The following is a 20,917-nucleotide window of genomic DNA, read 5'->3' as shown; positions in this document are numbered from 1 at the left end:
AAAAGAATTTAACAAGACTCCTTCAACGAATAAAGGAAATCTTTCTGGATAATTTAAGCCCAAATACAGTGAGAGCTTGAAGTATAGTAGTAAGTTAACATTTTGGGAAACGCTTAGCTTAGTATACAGGCTGGAAGCATCTAACCCTTCAACCTAAATGTGCTTCCTTCCCAACAGCGTAAAAGCGTAAAACACATATTGATTGTTCAGGCTAAGCTAACCATGCTAGGTGGTAAAGAAAAGTGATGGATTCTATTACAAGCAGATGACATGATGATGTTAATCAATCATTAATAGAAATCCAGATGTTGTTTTGCCAGTATGACCAGCCACCCCCCCACCCCACCCCACCCCCCCCCCCCCCCCATCTCTGAGTCAGAGACACCTCAGTACACCCTGACACCGCACACCCGACGTGGGCGATGCTGATGTGAAAAGGCAGCGTTACTTAATAGTGACTCACAGCGTACCATCATACCCCCACCACCACAACTGCAACACTCTGCTCACTTCATAACACTCCCCCTCCCCACAAAACACCCCTCACCGCCCCCTGCCTCCCCATCCCCCTCCACGCCTCAGTGAATGTGTTTCTCTTTCTTTCCTCTCTCCTTGCATCCTTATCCTGCAAGAAAAGTTAGGGGGACATTTGAGACAATGGATGAAAAATGAAAATTGAGGGTCTGAAAACGCCAACACACATCTCGCTGCCTCTTTGAGGCTGTACAGAGCCGCTGGCAAGGTCGCGAGAATGAAGTAGAGATACATATTGTACAGCGTGTATTTAAATTTCAAGAGGGAGTTACAGTATCGTGAATTCAGGCTGAAAACAGTTCTTTCCAGCTCTAAACCAGCGCTGGAGCATCGATATTTGAAAACAATGCTGGAGGAACATCAGAGGAACATCCGCTCAACATCCACACCCATGCTAGGAGGGATGGTAAGTTACAGTTGTAACCAGGAATCGGTAGTTCTTTATGTAGGTCACTCCATGTCAGCCAATAAGTCCAATTACCATCAGCCTCTGAAATAGAACAAGCAGTGACCCCTGCTCTGCTTTCATGGCACTGAAATGGATGGAAATCCTAACTCAGAGTAAGGATTAAAAAAAAACAAAAAAAAAAGATATACAAGATTTATAAGGAATAGAGAAATATTGGTGAGTCAGGATAAACAGCAGGGTGAAAAAATATGAGAGGGAAATGTTGAAAGACAGGGGTCCGTGGTGCTGCGAGAAGTCAACGTTTTCCTTGTTCGAAGAAGATTAACAGATTCATCTTTTCTGTTGATATCTGAAGCTTTTAAGAACATCAAACAGCCCACTGTCCCTCTCTTTTTGGCAAACTCCCTTGGTCCCTCCTCAAATACATACCCCGCAGAAAAGCAGCACTCCCCCAAAAAAACAGAAAAAAAAAAACTTATCGGCAGTGAGAGTGCACTCAATGATTCATACACTCTTTTAAGAGAACTTGAAACCTTAGCTCTATTTCGGTCCCAGCTTCTCTCTGTATATGCTGCACGACGGAGCAGAGGGATTTAGTGAGACTAAGTAGTTTGATATTTCTATTGGTTTTTCGCATGTATTTTCACTCCCTCTTTCCCTCTCTCCAAGTGATCTTTCTCATCATATAGAGACCAAGGTCATGGCTGATTGAAATATAATAGAAGTGTAGACATCTGGCCTAATACTGTGGGAAGTTAAATCTATTTTAATGGCCCCTGCCGCAGTGGATTCTCTCTGATGCACTCTTGCGCTTCACTGACAGTAAATCACAATGTTCTCTTATTACCCTGACTGGAATGAGGGCATAGAGAAAGAACAATGAGGGATCCACATCATTTGTTTTCACCCCTCCCTTGCTTTTTCCTCTCCTCTCTGCTCCTCCTCTCCTCCCCTCACCACTCCGTTTGCGACTCATAAAGCAAGGGGCTTAAAGAGAGTGACATCATGAAAATAAAAATAAAAGGGATTATGGGCGAGCTATTGTGCCATATGTGATTACTGGGGCTTCCATGTTCCCTTGGGGGGGATGAGTGACTACGAGACAACATATTTTATTTATTTATACGATTCTCCCTAATGAATAAGAATAGGAAATGTGGCTGAGACCACAGTATTGCGCCCCTTGTCAAAAAAAAAAAAAAAAAAAAAAAAAGCACAGCCTTTGGCCGAAGCATTAAAGAAATTTCTATTTCTCTGTGTTTTGGTGCAAAGATCGGAGATATTTTTTCACCCTTCATCTTTGATCTAGAACTGTGATGTTTTTTCTTTTCTTTTCTTTTTTTAATTGAACTGACATAAATGTTTGGCACACGGCTCTTTTTCCACACCTTTTCAAAAATACCTCCTTTGCAGCAGTGTTTTCGGAGTTCAGGTGCAATCCACCACAGGTCCACCCACATCTGCAATGGAGAGTCAGGTTCTTTTTTACCCACCTAAATGAGATCCATTTTGATGTGACATTTGAGAGAATTACCAGTGCATGGGGGAGCAGGGAAGAGGTTAGCTCACTCCTTCGCTATTGGCTGAAGCTCACCACAACCCACCTGTCCTTTAGTGACGGACGCTAGCTATGACCCTGAGCTACTATCGGACCCCACACCCCCCCACCCAACCCCACCCAACCCTCGCACACTTCACTTATCCTAGTTCTGTCTTGCTGTCAGTCAGCCCAGTGGGTCTGCTTTTTCCATTCTCCCTTCTATTGTACTACACTATCACCTTCTCTTGATACATCACCCAAATGGAGTTCCTTGTCGTTTCAAAGCCGGGTCAGATAGCCTTTGTGGACCCTGCAGACCGTCGCTGTAATGGTCACTTGTCCAGCACGACATCGCACGACGTTTCAACACCCGCTGGTGATGAGTTTGATTTTTGTCCTTTCTCTGCTCTGCAAGGTTGATCTGTGAAGGTGAATTTTGAAATTTCCCCCATAAGATGTTTTAAAGATTTACCGTTGCCATCCGTCTCTCTGGAATACACAGAGTGGACGCGAAGACCTTTATGTATGCATGGCCAGCTGTTGTTTGTCTCCAAAACCATGCTGCTCTGTCATTTTTTTTACAAAGTAGCATATGGCTGGATGACTTTTCATAGGACACTGTACACTCATTCAAAGTTATGTGGTTTTTATGACGCAAAAGAGTGGTTGTTTTTTTTTTCTGATTAGTTATTTTAAAACCTTATCAGTGTTCTGTATTCGCAGGACCACTGTGAGTGTGTCACTCACTGAAGCTATAATAACAAAGTGCATCAAAGACAGCTCTTGTCTTTGGACAATTTGCCCCTCATCAGGCATGACAGGCTCTCTGGTGTACTGTGCAACATTTTCATTCTCCTCCCTTTGACGAACACATCATTGTTCCCAGATGAGCTGTCTTCCACTAAACACCTCACAGGCCACCAGTGACTCCATCACCAAGCCGATGACTTCATCTCCTCATTCATTTGTGTCAAGAAAACTCTAAACAGAGCGGATTGACTTGTTCCCATTTAAAACTGCTTATTAACTTAAGATAATTTGACAAGGTGGAGTCTTTTCAACTTACAAGCTCAAGCTGAGATTGCAGTTGTTTGCTTTGCAGTGCTAACAACCGCAACAGATGGACTCCAGTCATTTATGAACTTAACTTATGAGGATGTAAACACGATGCTGTGTCCACATGTAAGCAAGAGGACCATTAAGTGCATGACTGGGTATATTTGCCTTGTAGATACTTATTGTACCTAAACATACATTTTGTTACATTCCTGAATAAAAACACATTTCAATAAAAAAGCATCTTATTTTCAGAATCAACTTGAATTTTTTCAAGTATATCATATCATAACATACCAATGGAGTTGTCTCCCAGAGTATGCTAACCTATTAAAACCTTTTACTCTGTTGCACCTCAGGGTGTGTCTTGGGTGTTGCCAGAAGTGTGCACCTTCAACACACCCAACAATGATGTCACTGCGTGCTGACACACCCTGGTGCACACCTCTACTGTGCATCAGCAAGGTGAACAATGAAATCAGTGGAGGTAAAAAAAAAAAAAAAAAAGGACTAAGAATCTTACGAAGCATCGGTGCCAATTCTGCATAGTTGTCAGTTTTTGATACCTGCTAGAAACACAATGTAGGTAGTCTTGAAAATTCATGAAAACCATTTGGAAATTTATTATTGTGCAGGGTTTTTATTTTTATTTCTTTATTTTTTTGTATCCAACCACAGCTTTACAATTAGGTGAAAAGTGTATGTCCATTTTGCTGTCAAATGTCATGTACTCGCATGTTTTCCTTGCTGGATGACTGGTATCTTCACCTTATCATGGTCTCCATTTCATAGCTCATTCTCATATTTTGAAATACTATGAGACTGTTACCTGCTACATGCAGCTAGTTGCCTTCCTGTGCGGCTTCTGTACGACAAAGTGAATATCTGGAGGTTTCTTTGAGCCTATAACACCTGAGTAGTTTAAAAAATTTTAACATCTGAATAATTTTATCATAAGTTCAAATCAAATAGAAAATATACTGAAAAATATGCTTTAACTTGATCTGAAGATCTTAAATGTAGAACATCAGACGTCATACACACTTTGTCGGGCTGGATCTTGCATAGATAAAAACCTCACCACTGTTCCCATGGGGTGAATCATCTCCCTCTTTCTTTCAAAGAAGCAGGGGCTGCTTTGTGTATGATGATAGACAATATGCCTCGGAGCAACATCTCACATCTATAAACTATGTTAAAGATTGTGAGCAATATGGGGTTTTGATGTGCTGATGTACAAAAGAAGGTTGTTGCCACCAGAGAGAGAATAAGTAAAGAATTGATATGTAGATTAGAAGGTCCACAGCGTTGTCCTTGTCCAGGAAAATGACAGATTTGCTGAAATTTCACCTCTGGAGCAGGGGGGGTGAAGGTTACAGCAAGAGAAGGCTGAATCAACATTTGGCATTTCTTTCTGACCCCTCTCTCTTTTATCCACTCTCCTCCATGTCTGTAAAAGACAGGATATTTATGAATTATTTATCTATGTTTGAAAATATTAAACTTGTGATGTCCTTGTCCTGTGTCTTATCTCCAAGGGCATCATAAGAGGCAGTAAAGGAAAAAAAAAAAAAAAAAAGATACACAAAAACGATGGAAGGCACGGCCGTAAAATAGCCTCTGACAGCATCTAAATCTTAGTACATATGTATGACAACGGTTATGTTTCATCTCGGGGTGGAGAGGAAGTGTCCAAAACGCATCGTGTGTCCTATTGTATAATTGGATCAATGCTACATTTTTTTACGTCCAACAAAAACCTTAATTGAAGCCGCAGAGATATATCAGTGTCGTTGAAATTGCTTTACTGCTCAGAATCAACATGGCATCGAACACATGACGGAGCTACGGATAAAGAAAACAGATTTTTTTTTCATGAGGTCTTGTGCAAGCGCTGCACATGAACATTTTGATTCAGGGTCAGATGAATACTTTTCAATTTCTTCCCTTATAGTGTATTAATTGGTGAAGTACATTTTATGTCTCTGCCCTTCATACGTACATGTACTTTTTCCTTTTTTGATCCCAGTGTGTTAAATTACTCGTTCTTGTCAAACAAGCCTCTCTTTTGTTTTCGCTCCCTCCTCAGTTCGTCTTTATTGTGATTAGAAAGCGTTGCATAAAGCAGACCTTCCTACTCGTTCTGGCTTGTGACCCTTTACAGCCAAGCAGTGCCTATCCTGCACGTGCACATGTCTGTGAACTGTGAGCAGTTCAACCACACAGTGATGTTCAGAGTGGAGTCGTTTGATCAGTCAATTCAGTTTCTTCTCACTATAGGCTTTGACCACAATCTTTTCTTAACTTTATTAACCGAGTACAAAGACAAATACCGGGTGCTCTCGGTTATGCCGCAGTGAAACTCCAGGTAAACGCAAGATGGTCTTGAAGTTGAAATGGCTACTTGCTGGGCTAACTTCAGGCACATTCATACAGAGCCAACGATATAGTTAAAATGCCTTTATTATGTTAGGGCACATCAGAGTAAACAGGGTCTTCCTCAGGGCGTGGTCGGAAAGGGAAGTAACCCTAACATAACGCAGGCATTTTAATTATATCCTTTGCTCTTAACCAAGTACATTTGCACCTAAACCTAACCAAACCTTCACTGTAGCAGTGGGACATCAGAAGGGGGCATCATGTGTGAAACCGATGAATTTTTTTTGCGTGTTATTCTGATAGTTTCAGCTGTAATCTTGTATTACATCTGTAATGTGTTACAGCCACTTATGCTGAAGCTAGTTTTTTTCCGCTCAGTTATCGGGGGACTTATTCTTAGCCTTTAGCAGTTCTTTTCTTGGCGTCTTTCAGCGGGAGATCACTATTATGAGGACACATGCTGTTGATCAACAGACAGACCCTGACACTTTCCGGGTTACCTGCCTCCCCTCTGTGTATTTAATGCATGAATGATTAGAAAGAAGCCACTTTATTTAACTATAGGGATAGATGCAGAAAGCCAGCAAGATTTATTTTTTCGTATTCTTATTAAATTAAACCTGCAGCACATGCTTGTTAACAATAAATGACAACAATAAGAAATGTTAGACAACAAAGAATCAAACATTTGCAAAACCTTTACCATGGGAAAAGGAATTGTCAGTGATAATATTTCTCAGCAAGCACAGAGCGAGGAGAGTGAGTGTTATGGGAAAAGAAAACAGCACATCACACCCTGATAGTAAACATACTCCCTTTTATTATTATTATTTTCTCCCTAATGATAGTGCACATTATGAGACTTTTATCCTATCTTCAAGCACCAGTTCTGCTTGTGGGGACATTGTAGCTGTTCCTCGACGTTTCTTGCCATTTGTTTGCTAAAAGTATTTGTTTGCAAGATGAATTGCTGCACTGGCAGGCGAGATGACAGCCTACACGAAGATGATATTGAATTGATTTCTGAAATGTTGCAGAACGGACTAGTTGATGTGTACCACGAGACATGAATAATAAAAATTCTATTAAAACGCTCTTGAATGGCTGACACTGGAATATTATTTGTGATGATTAATTTTCTTCAGTCATTATAAAGGGGAGTTGGCATCAGATTGCCTCTGACAAAATTGCTTTTCATTCCCTGGTGAATACCCTCAGTATGCTTTTTGAGAGCACAAAACCATATTTCTCGGCGTAATAATATGTCAAGATAGTCGCTGGAAAAGACAACCATGGGCTCTGCTTATGTATCACCTTATTAGTGCCATCAAATCTGTGTTGTCTTACCTCGTGCTAGTCATCTGAACACACTGGATATTTCATAATGAGGAATGTGAGGTTTGTTTAGTCCAGTTTTACTATTTTCTAAAAAATATGATTGGCATTACAGCAATGAGATTACTATACAACGGTGTTTTTCCATGTAATGAATTTGATTAACTGTATTTTATAGGTGTGCAGGCTGACAGTTTGTTGCTTTAAAGCTGTCAAGATTTTCTGAAGCAAATTATTCTGTACAGCAGCTGTTGTTGTCTAACTCTAATTAATTTGCTGTGTATGAATGAATTCTTTACACTTTTTTTTTTTTTTTTTTTTTTTGAAGCCCGGCGATTTACATTTCTAATTATTTTTATTTTCAGCAAAACAGCCTGAATTGACTGCTGCTTCAGTGTCTGCTGCAAACACAGATCTGAAAAAAAAACCAAAAAAAACATCAACAGGTGCATTTAAAAGCCAGTTATGTCGTGTTTTAATTACTCTGGAACATCCTCTGTTAGCTGCTCCTCTCCTGGATTGTTACTGAACTCAGTTTGCCATGAAAATGTTGCTCAGCAGTACGATTGTCGGATGAACAAGTTCTTCATAGAGAAGATAGCGAATGTGAGAAGAGTGTTGAAACCAGCCTTTCATTTTATTTATTTAAATTTTTATTTATATTGTTCATGCGCTGCCTCCCACGTTCATGCAAATGACTGTAGGTGGGTTATAGACTCCAAACTGGCCATACATATAAATGCATGAGTCTGTCAATCTGTGACTTTTCAGTTTTTCAAATATAAATTAGGAACAAATGATTCTCTTGCAAACCTGAAAAAGAAGAAAAAAATGAATGGATGTAATGTATTCCTTTATTTTCTCTGCTTCTCCAGAGCTACTCCAGTCAGGGCAGAGGTAGCGGTGGCGGAGGAGGGGATGAAGACTACGAGATTCCTCCCATCACACCCCCGAACCATGCCGACCCGTCTCTGCTGCACCTCATGGAGCACGAGTCCGGTTACCCCTTCCATTCCCTGCCTCACAACGGCCTGCTCAACACCTACTCCTACCCCGAGCTGCCCGCCCTCATGATGTCCAACATGCTGGGTCAGGACACCCACCTCCTCTCAGGGCCGATGCACTCAGTGAGTACACCTTTTTTTTTGTCCGTCTCTATTTTGCTGCGGCCCTTTGTGATCAAAGTCAAACGCTGTGGTAGGCAATTAGTCTTCAAGTCAGAGTGTATTTCCTCTGAAGGTTTCACATGTTTATGTCATTGAAAGTTCAGTCTTTCCCAAATGTTTCCTGAAATGACTCATCTTATGATCCAGTATTAGAGCTATAAACTTGAAAAAACAGCAATGAAACGGTAAAATGACTAGTTCTTCTGTCTGCTACTCTTAATGTTCTCATAATGGCAAAGCATTCTTCAATTACAGTGATAATTATCCCAGTGAGAGGTCAAGGAGGCTGAGGCGGTGAGGTCTAAGCAAGGCCGGAGTCTATACATGCAACATTTATAATACAGAGAGCTGGTGTCCCCTCAACACCCAGACCTCTGCAGCAAATCTCCTTCAATATCTATTCAGCTGCACATCTCAAAGATCTCATTGCCTGTGAACCAAGACAGAGAGCTAGAAACTTAGTGCGGCACATTTTCATTCGTTACGATCGGCAAAGCAAAAGGGGAACGGGGGAGGGATGGAGGATTGGGGTGGGGGGGGGGTTGAATTGAAGATCTTGACTGGGAGGGGGGATATCCCTTGTCAGCTACTTTTTCTTTTCAGAAGGATTCTTAGGACCCCCATTCCCCCCTCCAGTAAAGGGACTTTTTCTTGTGTTAAACATGCTTCAGACTGAACATGTAAACACCCCTGGCGAACGCATTCAGATGCTTTAATCATAGGATCGAACCAGATGAATTATAAATGGGCTCTGTGGTGAATTATTCAACGTTATATACTTTCATCTGACATAAATATTACTTTTTTCTCTCTGCCCTCCATCATGAATATTTATGCTTTAATGTGAGCATCCGTGGCGTTTATCCTCCGTTAATCAGGTCTTATGTGATTTTCAGAATCAAACTGCATAAGTTGCAGGCTCCGTTTTTTTTCCGTGGGTGGTAGCTAAGGCCTCCATTAAAGCCAGTCTTCAGGATTAGGTCACAATCCACTGGCTACTCTGCTGAATATGCTCGGTGCAGGAGAAAGATGCTGTTGACTGGAACATTCGCAGTCAATCTGCTTGTTAGTGTTGACAAAACCTATATAATCATCTGGATAAGTTGATTTCAGTAGATGGCAACATATACACTGTGTCTCACTCTGCATGCATGTATGCAGTATGCAGTATTTATGTATATGTTAATGCATACATTTATGTGATGTCCATACAGGAGTATATGCAACAAAGCAGCCCTATTTGGCCAATAACATTTTAGAAGGAAGCAGACAGGGAGTGCCTGCTTCTTAAATAGCTTTTGTTTCACCTTTGCAATTATTTATTTTCAAATACCCCTTCAGGGTAATGTTCCATTTTCTTATTTCACACCCCCTTTTCTCATAAATGAGCCGTCATTGCAATAAATCACTGTAAAAACAGAGACTTGCACACGCTGTGAAAGGTCCAGAGATTTATGTAACACATTCATGTTTCCCACTTCCACATTTTAGTACTACTCTAGCAGAGCCTGGCTAATAATAGCCACTATTAATATTTCTTGTTGCCTAGCAACCCTAGCAAGTAATAGCTTACTCTGGAAAAATAGATGACCGATAAGGAAGAAGGAGGGGGGGGTGGGTGTAGTTGGAGTGGGGGGATTCAATTCATTTATTATCTCCTGGGACAAGAGGAGCTTATTTCTGAGGCTGAGGAATAGGAAAGTAGGCTGTATATTGAGAAATATTTTAAAGCAATTGGAGATGACGTTATTTTCATTTCAGATCCATTAGGGATGTTTCATTTGATGTTTCCCCAACAAAGTCAATTAACCTTAATTTCATACTGATACAGGTATAAGGAGGATTGAATTTATGTCTGCTGAATGCTTAAAGAATAGTAAGGATGGGGAAAGGCTCTCAGCGTAACTGGGGTTGGAAATGAAGAGACAAGCCTTAACCTTTGTTGTGTTGTATTGACAAAAGCCTTACAGTAAACCCACAGAATTGGAGGAGATAGCTGGAAAACCAAACGGCTAATCGTTCAACAGTCTTCTAACACCGTTGTTGAAGAAGCAAATAGAAAGTCGACAGTTACCTTAAGGATACACTTCTCTTGAATAAAAGCTATCCTTCAGTGCACATATAAACCTCCTACAAGTACAAGCTCAGCTGGAGCAACAGATACGCGTCATCTCAAGGGATGTTGTTGCTGGTTTTTGTACAGCATTTAGCCTAAGGCTAAAGCTCTGTAAACTTCTCCCTGCTTTGGGATTCTCTTTTTCAGCGCACATCGATCCTACAGCAAACACAGTTAAATCATTAGGTCTACAGGATTTAGGGCAGTGGATTGACCATCATCATCATGGTGCATAGGCACATCATTTTGCATTGGTTCATCCTCGAGGCTTTTAAGTCTGTAATTTCTGTTCATTTAGACTTGACATATAATAAGAATTGAGATTTCTGACTTGCAGAAAGGCATATGTCTCTGCAAGAGCCCTGTTGTTCCTGCTAAATTTATTCTTTCTGACAACCTGCTCTTTTCCACATAATTATGACTCCACAGGCTGCGGAAAAATATTAGCTGTTAAATCAAAAAGATATGCAGCAGGTGGGAGAAATAGGTGTCAAATATATGCATTGAGTAATAGGACAATCAAATTTCAGAGCTTATAGGCCTACATCTGATGTACATCAAGGTTTATTTTTTCTATTTTAATTTGCAAATCCGGCACTTTGTTCAGGCGTAAGTGGAGGTTGATCTTTTCTGCTGTAGTCACATGTTGTTCATAATAGCCTTAACTGCTACTTTTGAACCATTTCTCAGATTTGAAATTGTACCATTTACAAGGACCCCAACAAGCAGCCGGATCAACATCAGCCCTAAATGACAGAGCTGTCAATCAGAAAGGCTCTTAAATTCTCTTAACTCCTCCCCACATTGCTGACCTGCTCTGTCAGCTTCGTTGAATTGAGGCAGAAAGAGCCAAGTCTTGGGTGACTGGATACTGTTAAATGCGGCGTGGCTGTCGTGCGAATGCTCGGTGCTGAGGGAGAATCCCTGTCTCAACCTTAGCTGTCAGCGTTTCTGCCACCCCGGCGCTCGGGGAAGAGATGGCACCCAGGGGTCTCATGTTCAACAAGACCCCTGATCGTTTAGGTCTGGCTGAGGCTACGGCGGAGGGACATGCCAGCAAGAACGATCTCTTTGAAAAAATAAAGGAGGAGCGACACTCGACAGCAGACAGTAATGAGGGGTCACGGAGGAATTTGCAGAACGGCCCCAACATGGAGCCTTGAGGGGCACCGGCACGTTTAAATATTGAAACAGAGCACCAGCCCCTGTCTCATTACTGGTGTAATGAGGCTGCTTAGAGAGGAGGAAAGACTATGCCGCCAAAAAAGCAGCTGGCAGTTTTAGCAGTTTGTGTCACACATTCAGTCAGATAACTCTTGATGAGAAAACATGTGGTGCTAGATTCATTTTTTTTTGGCAGGATGTGTGATGTGTGTATAACAGTTCATTTTATGATCTGCTATTTAGATTGGTCACTTGTGGGCAGAAGAATGCAACAGACACACTGTACCGACATTACTTTAGACCGTTGTTATTGCCCACCTGCACATGCAGCGATATATTAGCAATTTTAGAATTAACTTAGAGTTGTGTAGTTGTGTTGGTGGTCACCTGGTGGAATTAAATCCAATATTTACCCTCTTTATAAGCTCTGCTTTTGTTTTAGTCACACACTGAGTAAAGTACCTGGGTCTTTGGCTGCTAAACTTTAGTTTTTTAGTCAGAGTGTTTGCTCAAAACTGCTGCTGCTAGGGCAGGTAACAGGGTGAGACTGTAAGAAACAGTTAATTATCAGCATGTAAAACCACAATAATGAGCTCGAAGAGTCTAAAAAGATGAGGAGGTCTGTGATCATTTTCTTTGGGCGACCCCTTTCACATTATACATTGTCAATTGATTCATTGGTAGAATAGAAAAATATTGCTGATAGCGGAGCTTTAACTTTGGAAAACAAAGCTCACCTTATCACTGCCTGTATTAGAAAGAATGACAGAGAAATACTGAGCATTAGTGCAGCTGTGCACAGTGCATACGTAAGTGCAGTGTTTGCACTGTACCATGGGACAGTATAGTAGAGTATTTACTGTGTGTGTGTGTGTGTGTGTGTGTGTGTGTGTGTGTGTGCCTGTATTTCCAGGATCAGTCTTTGTAGAGTCACTGATTGCTACAAGGTTATGTGAGCTTGACTTAATTTGACTTCATTTAATCTGCGATAGGATATTTATTTTGCATCACTTGGCATTTAGGACATAGACGGCGAGGGAAAAGGCCATAACTATTTTAAAGCAGTGACATAAAAACTGTATTGACAGCTGTGGTTATTGACAGTGCGGGGATGGTTAGATAGAGGCCCAATCAAGCCATTAAAAAGGGCAAAGTACAGCTATTGACGCTGTACACCAATCTTTTTTTGTGAAACATGTTAGAGAGGTGAGAAATATGTCCAGAATTGTAAATGCAGAAGCAGAAGGGTGAACAAAAAAAAAGTGTTCACAGTTTAATCTGTTGTACAGTGCATACAGTGAAATCCACTCAGTGATCTAAGTTGCACACCTTTTCCATTTTCCAGGTCCTGTCCACTGCCTACTATCTAATGAGGCTGCCTTGAAATAAACTTTACAAAAAAATGTTTTTTAAATTGCAATTTGATTTGACTTCACATGCTCAGTGCAGCTGGATTACTTGTGTTTTTTTTTTTTTTTAAATTGAAACAGCAATCGTTTCTCTTTTTTTTTTTCTCTCCAGTGAAGGTTTAAGACATATCTCATATGACCTGCTTGCTCTGCTGCCTTTCACAGGCATAGATATGACATCTTGGTGACATTCCCAGATAAATCACTTTTTGTAACAGTAGAAATGTTTTCTGTTGTGGCTTTTCATTTCACAAAAAGACAGATGCCCCTCAGTGCTACACTCCACAAGAGGGGCGAACAATGTGTCTTGTAGTTGTCAAGAGAAATGACAGCGGGATAATTGGTAGGGCACTCCCGTTTCGTTTAAACTGAAACAAATAGGCTTCCAGAGAGAACAGTGCTTTAAAAAAAAAAAAGTAAAGCTTTGTTTTGCGCAGCTTATTATGCAGCGTTCGGAGTGAAGTAATGAAGAGGAGTATTAATGGACTGAGCATTAAAAACAAATGCACATTCATTGCAGTTCATGAATATTCATGGAACTAATTCAAATAACCTTAGGCGACTGTTACGACTAATGAATATTTAAAACAGCTTGGTCACAGAGATTTGAACATTGCATTACAGCTGACTTTCTGAGAGCATCATGTACAAGGGTAAACAATTAGGAATGGCAAAAACAGATTTCAGTAGTGATCAGAATACATCTGGAAAACAATATCTCATGTTGTCATATTAGTTAAGGGCCATTGGCGAGAACGTGATGACATACAAGAGGACAACAGGGTGAAGAGCTGGCAATAATCAGAACTGTTGCTTAAACAATTAGCTGTTTAATCAGTTAGTCAATCAACAGAATATTAATCAATAACAATTTAAAAAATCAGTCATTTATTATGCAAAAATACTAAACGTTACAGTTCACTGTGCAAAACAAGAGAGGAAGATTTTTGGGAGACACTGATGGCTATTTGTCACTATTTCATAGGCCAAATTTTTAATTGAAAAAAATAATTCACTGTTTCATCAATAAAGACAAGAATCTTATGTTGCAACCCTGATCAAATTCAGTAATATAAAGTCATTTATTTGTGCTGGCTGGGAAGGGGAAGGGTTGAAGGGCAGGAAAAGACAAGCGGCCACAGTGCAGCGTCTAACAGAGAGGGATTCATCCTCAGACAGAACTGAGCGGTGACCAAACATGTTTACATTTTGCCATGCTTCTTTTGAAAAAGCCCGGCACCCTCACGCGCCACGGGAAGGAGAATCCCGTACTGCCCGCTTAAAAAAGGGGGGGGGGGGGGGGGGTGCCTCGACTGCCTCCTTTGAGGGATCAGCGTGGTGACTCGTCCTCCTCACCGCCACCGCAACGCTAATTAGGCCCACCACAAAGCCAGCCTGTGGGGATAATGTCCCATTATTAGAGTCATTTGTTTCAATTAACCGCTCTGTGATTCTACAATAGCACTGCGCAGCCCAGCGCAAAGAAGCCATTACTCTCGCCCAAGGAACCACTGAGGTTTGGGACAAGAGTGTTTGTAAGAAGGTTACGGATACCAGCTCCTGCCAGCGGTGATGCTGCCAGGCTCCACGTTCTGCCCTGTCACCAGTCAGCTGTGTCAACAGGGAGAAAGAGAGCCAACAAGTCCTTATTCATATCATTTTTATAGTATTGAAGATTGTTACGGACTTTGTCGAGAGTTTTGCTCACTGAGAACTTACTGAACATTAGTATAAGGGATTGTTGAGCTGAGTGTGGACTACTGAGAACAAAACACTGTTCTTTTCCCCTTTTACATGCTGAGAGCATTGTGGTTTACCATTCTGCTACTGTATACTTAAACTGCTCTTGTCATTTTTAGACTGCAATCAGGTTACTTTCTGAGCTTTGTGCAACCGGCTCTCTTTTTCTCTTCAGCTCATGCACCTCTAAAATCCTTGTCAAAAATTGAGGAGGTTTACTTTCATCACATCAGTGGACTACGGAAGCAGATTGACAATAGTACCCTGCTCCCCTACCTGGGAATTGCAAAATGCCGATTAGTCCAGTGCCATCATCAAGGGACCCCAGATAATGGCTGTTTGTACTGTTTGTGTACTTACATACTGCCGGGTGCCGGTCACAGTTACAGGCTGAAAGAGCCTACTGGCTGCAGGTTGCATAAGGCATGAGCATGAGAGATTATGACTGTGATTTGTTGCCTAATGTTTCTAGAATGACGTCTAGAAATAATGTTTGTATAAATGGTTTTGATGTAAATTCTAGAGCGATTTTTCAAGCATTAAAAAGCATGTGAATGATATCCAAAAATATGAACTTATTTCTTGAAACATGTTTCCTGATCATTTGCCTGTAATTTTTTGTCAGCTACAAGCTTCACTGAAAACCACCTCAATGTTTTTGGACACTTTGTTGACATACAAAGACGCTTATCAACTCCAAATGCTCCTGAATACAATATTTCAGAGCACTTTTCGGTCCTTTCAACACTAGATAATGGAAATTTCGATTGATACCAAGAGGTTGCTGCCCTGTGATGCCTCTGTTGCCAGGCTCTCTCATTGGCTTTCTCCCCCCGCTGCGCAGATGTTTACAAAGAGACATCACCAGCTCACATTAAAGGGTTCAAGTTGTCCCCTTGGGCTGTTGCTATGGAAATAACCCTGCTATGGTCGCTCATTCATGTTTGATTAATTGTTTTTTCCTTTCTGTGCTGCTGCCTCTACAAAGACCTCATCATGGGAACATTTCATCTTGAAAACAAACAATAGAAAAAGATGAATATGTCAAAATCTGCTTTATTTGGACGTTGAGATATTCTCTCTTTCTGCTTTATGGGCATTTTGTGGATGTTCTGTGGTGATAAAAGTCTTAGAAATCGTATTAGTGTTGTATTAATGTTGATAAAGCCTTGCCTGTGAAGCCGTACAATCATAAAGACTATTTCTTTCTTTCGTTTCCCAGACTTACCTGTACTGAAGATAAGCATTTTGTCTTTTTTCCCCTTCTAAATTGCACTGTGTAGTGCTGAGCTACAGCAACCCACTGGGGCCAATTAGGATGCCAGCAGAGCCAGGAAGTGCATAGCAGATGCTTTTGCCACTATTTATTAAAATCCAATCTGTGGGGGCCCCTCCAACAGCTCGTTAAACTACCGTTAATCTAATTAGCTCTCACTTGCCACTGTTTTCACCACATTACCAAATACAAGGGCCTCGACTTTGCAATTTAGGCTGATTAAGTAGGTCCAGTGCTGTTAGGCAAAGCTTGTAGGGAGGAGCTCCTCAGAGCTGTCAGTCATTTTCCAGAGTCAAATAAATCATGCAGCTTAGTTCAGCTATGGCTGTGGGCTTGAGTTTGAATTAAAATATCTGCAATGGGAATATTGGTTGAAATAAAATCCACATTGCGAGCTCAGTACTGCAGCCCTGCATGTCTGAAAACACGAACAAAGTACTCCACATCATAAAGACCATGTATATTTGTAATGGCATGGTACCAAAACTGGATACAAATTCCATAATGGGCTCTTTATGGATCAGGTCTATACGATTCCCACTGATGTCCTTTCATGTTTTTAAGATCACGACCATGAATCGGCACTTCCGGTTCATTATTGTTTGGGCCGGGCTGTATTTTTATTTGATGAGTGCTGCTCTCTGGGCGCGTGCCTGGTTCTACTCAGAGATCTGTGCGGCGGCTTTGACATGCAGTCTCGCTCATTGCTTACAGATGGACAGTCTGACATGGAGCTGTAATAGCTTCCAGATGAGGAGGGTACGGTATATATTTTAAGACATATTTCAACCCATCAAGCTTTCATGGTGAACTAAATGATGGGAATATATAAAGACAAGACTAAAACAGGGGTGATTGTAAAATAATTGATAGGTAGTGTAAGATACAAAGAATTTACAGCAACTTTTAGGTAAAGTTGACAATCATACTTTGTATAATATTCAAACAGGATGTAAGAAACTATTTTTACAGGCATCTTGTACTTTGGATTCCATTTATGGTAGCAACAGGCAGTGTTTCTGTAGAGAAGGCTGAATCATTTAGATCTCAAACAGCTTTGTTTACATTCTCATCCTGCCTGCCAACTTTCTGTAAGGCAACAATCCCGACAGCATTACATACAGGTGCACTTTGAAACGCTAGCTGAAACCCATATCTAAATAACGACTAAATGCATGTAATAAAAAACAAAATGTAAGCCCACATGATCCCTACTCGGTTTATAGCAACTTAACAACGACTTGCTTCCTTTTTCTCAAAACCCACTCCAGCCTCAATTCTCGTCTGCTTTAAAACCATCTGATCGTACAGTCAAATAGAAAAGACTGACATCATGTTGTAATGTAGTTTAAATACATAATGATGTCTGGAAAAACTTTGTTAATCGTCATTCGTCATACGCTTCTGTGCTGCATGTGTCTTTACAAGCTGCAGCTAACAGCTGGATCGATGATTCAGTTGACAAACAAGCTCTTACATTTTTGAGCCAGCTGACTTCGTAGCCACTTATGAAAGGCGTGTGCCACGATAACGTCGTCCTCTGATATTTTTGTTTGCACTGCACAACCTCCAGGATCCCACTTTTTCCTTAAGGCTGCGAATTACAGCTGGTGGTGAAAATTGCAGAAAAATTGTATATGGCATCTTGAAATTACATTATTCTCACTGCTGCTATTTCAACCATGGCCATTTATCTATTTATAAACCCACAAAGGCTTACAGTCTGTAACAGCTGCACTAAGCTCTGCTTCTTTCCAGTATGCTGGTGTGGAGAGGCTGGTGATTGTACTGTTGAGGAGATCTGTTCTACTGTTCCACGTGTACATTTTTTTTTTTTTTTACAAATATCAATGATATTATGAGATAATATGTATAACTACAGCTCTTGATCTTTTCGCCGGTAAGATCCATTTATATTGTGACAAATGTTAATGCAATTCTGGTTCTTTAAAGCGGCTATAATCAATATTTGTATATTACCAATGGTTCACATGACTACTTGTATGTGAAAGTGGTCACTTGTGAAGAACCCACTGAGTATTGGTGTCCTCCAGCCATTATTTTGGTTTTTCCGGCCCCCAGCTTCTCTTGGTCCGCTCTGGCTGTTCTCGTCAATGTTATTTTCAGCCGCAGCAGACAGCTAAAAAGGTCTAAAAGCCCACTGTGCACCTCCTGCTCAGTACCAAACAGCACACAGACACAGTTAGCTACCTGCTTGTGAACATAGGAACATTTAGTAGCTAAAGAGCCAGATGCTCCCCTCAGGATTTGGTGAAGAGCAAAACAAAGCTAGAAGGAAACTGAATATCAGAGTTAAACTCATCACGATGGACACAAACACCATAACAAATTAAACCTGATGTTCTAGCAAGTTTGACATATCAACTTCATAAGGTGACAGTACAGCTTGCCTCTGCTGCACCCAAGTGGCTAAAAAATCAATCACAGAGTTATTGTAGGTTTAAGGATGACCAATAAAACACATGCTTGCTCCCTTCAGTAAAGTTTAAGTTGATGCGACAATCACTTGGTCTGGTGAGACCAGTCACAAAAGGTAGCTAATATTAGCTAATGTAAGCTAACTTCAGTATGTCAAAGTCATGTTGGCGAATGTTGATGAATGATGATGCTGATGTTGACTCAAGACAATCATAGGAAACAAGGGAAATTAAATCTGCTATTATTCTGAAATAACCACTCGCCACACATTGTATTTTGGGATTGAAGCACGTGTCATAAGCTTCCTTCATGCCTCTTAAAAGCTGATTTTAAAAGGTTTGTTGTTTAGACAATAATTTAACACGACTGTACCATAGACTGTAAATAAAGATGGACGTAGGCCTCCGTGACGTCACCCCCAGGTTCCCGAAGAGCGGTTTTGAAGCTCAGAGTGAGCTGTTTTACTGTCGCCTTCTTGCCAGTACCTGACTCCGCCCTCAATTGTGCAGAACTTTAAGTCTTAACAAAATGTAAACAGGTTGTAAACATGTTTATTTCTGCTGTAAAGTTAGGCATTTTAACATGGGAGTCTATGGGGATTGATTCGCTTTTGGAGCCAGCCTCAAGCGGCCATTAGAAGAACTGCAGTTTTTGGTACTTACATGTCGGCTTCATGTTTCAGCCTCGGAGGTCACCGCTTTGGGCAGAACTGAGAAAAAAAACAATGCTAAATGTGGTCCCATCATAGAAAAATCTCCAAGTTAAATCTGCTTTTATTAGATAGATTATTCCACTATGAGTCTTTGATTGATGACGTTAAGCTGCTGCTTCTAAGAGCCTCTTTGCTTGTATTCCTTTGGCTCATTCTTCAGGCAGGTAAACGTTCACTCAGGATTTTCCTGCAAGAAGTAGTATGTGAAAATGGGTATGCCATGTATTCTCTTTTGATGCCGATCCACTAATACAAACTGTATAATAACTGAAAGCTAGTGCTGTGTGTGTGTGTGTGTGTGTGTGTGTGTATGTGTGTGTGTTTTCCCATTTTACAGCTGTTTGGTTTGAAATCCATGTAACAATGCGTATAGACTTTAGAAATGGGTGGCATTCAGATTTGATGTGCGCTGCGTTCAGTATCTGCATCATGTTTTGGTGTAATGACCATCACTGTGAAGAGAGAGTGTATCTGTGCATCACCTCGGAGTAGTTTGTTTGTTTTTATGGCCTTTTTAAATCGATGCACCATGCATGCAGCACTATCCACTTTGCTGTTCAGTGTATATGAAGACGACGACGATGATGATGATGATGATGATGATGATGGTGATGATGCACATATACCGTATTCAGGGGGCTGTGATTGGACGAACACTTTGACACAGTGCCATACTATTACCAGGCTCTGCGTCCCTCTACATCACTCCACTCCACGCCACCCCCCCCTCCTTTTATCTGTTCTCTTTACATCAACTCTCTTTCTCTTTTCCTCTGCATCTCACTCTCTCCACTCTTCTCTCACTCTCCTCTTTCACCCCCTTCTATTTCTCTCCTTCTCTGCTGTTTTGATAGTGACGCAGTTATCAGGCTGTCAATTCTAATCTTGTCTTGCCAGTGCAGTGCTGTCCATTCAGAATTACAGCGACTCCCTCTTCCTTTCTCCCTCTCTCTCTCTCTCTCTCTCTCTCTCTCTCTCCCTGACAACAGAAATGCTGATGAGATGAGCAAGCTAAGGCTGACACTACAGTTCAGCCTTTTGCTAGTAAACTAGAAAACTGCGTAAAAAATGTATTTAAACTATTTCTCTGTACAGGACATGCTGGTTGTACATGGCAACAGCCATGTGCTGTTTTTGGCAGTCTCTCTATATTGCAGTCTTTAAAAAAAAATCAGTGTCAGTCCTCTTGTGCAGAGAAAATCAGTATTTCATATCCTCTGGACTCATCATGGCTAAAGCTAGTTATTGATCCTAAATGCTTTTTTGGGTTCAGACCAAAATGTGTTTGTAGCACCAAGTACTGAAAACTCTAAGTACAGAATTTCGTCTCATAGGCAAAGTCCTTTTTACGGCTGCTTTTTGTGGCATTGGTTTGATCTCAGCACCAAAACTCAGGTAATGTATCAACATTAGTTTTGAAGTTTTTCCAACAGTCTGTCAAGCAGCCGACAGTTTGTGGTGTTGGTTATCCAGCTACATAGTGACCCAAAGCAGACCTCTGCACCACTGCAGTTTATATTACTGTAGTGACACAGTAGCTCCCTCATCATCTGACACTCAATATTACAACTATAATAGTGAATATTAATTAGGCGATGGGCCTTGTTACTCAGTAAACAAGGTTGGGTTTTTTTTTTTTTTG

At 40.9% G+C, this 20,917-nt stretch overlaps 1 protein-coding gene across 2 annotated transcripts in view; it reads left to right on the top strand.

Annotated features, from left to right (window-relative positions):
• Positions 1-20,917, top strand: part of LOC130175345 (thymocyte selection-associated high mobility group box protein TOX-like) — a 76,703-nt gene that overhangs the window by 45,596 nt on the left and 10,190 nt on the right. For both annotated transcript variants that reach the window (XM_056385786.1, XM_056385787.1), the window contains one exon: positions 8,129-8,380. In XM_056385786.1, coding sequence (XP_056241761.1) covers positions 8,129-8,380 — 252 coding nt within the window. The remainder of the gene's footprint in view (positions 1-8,128; positions 8,381-20,917) is intronic.

This window comes from Seriola aureovittata, chromosome 9 (genome assembly GCF_021018895.1).
Source record: "Seriola aureovittata isolate HTS-2021-v1 ecotype China chromosome 9, ASM2101889v1, whole genome shotgun sequence".
In the NCBI taxonomy this organism is placed as follows: domain Eukaryota; kingdom Metazoa; phylum Chordata; class Actinopteri; order Carangiformes; family Carangidae; genus Seriola; species Seriola aureovittata.
The sequence above is the reverse complement of the archived record's forward strand: the minus strand, read 5'-3'. Positions and strand labels throughout refer to the sequence as shown.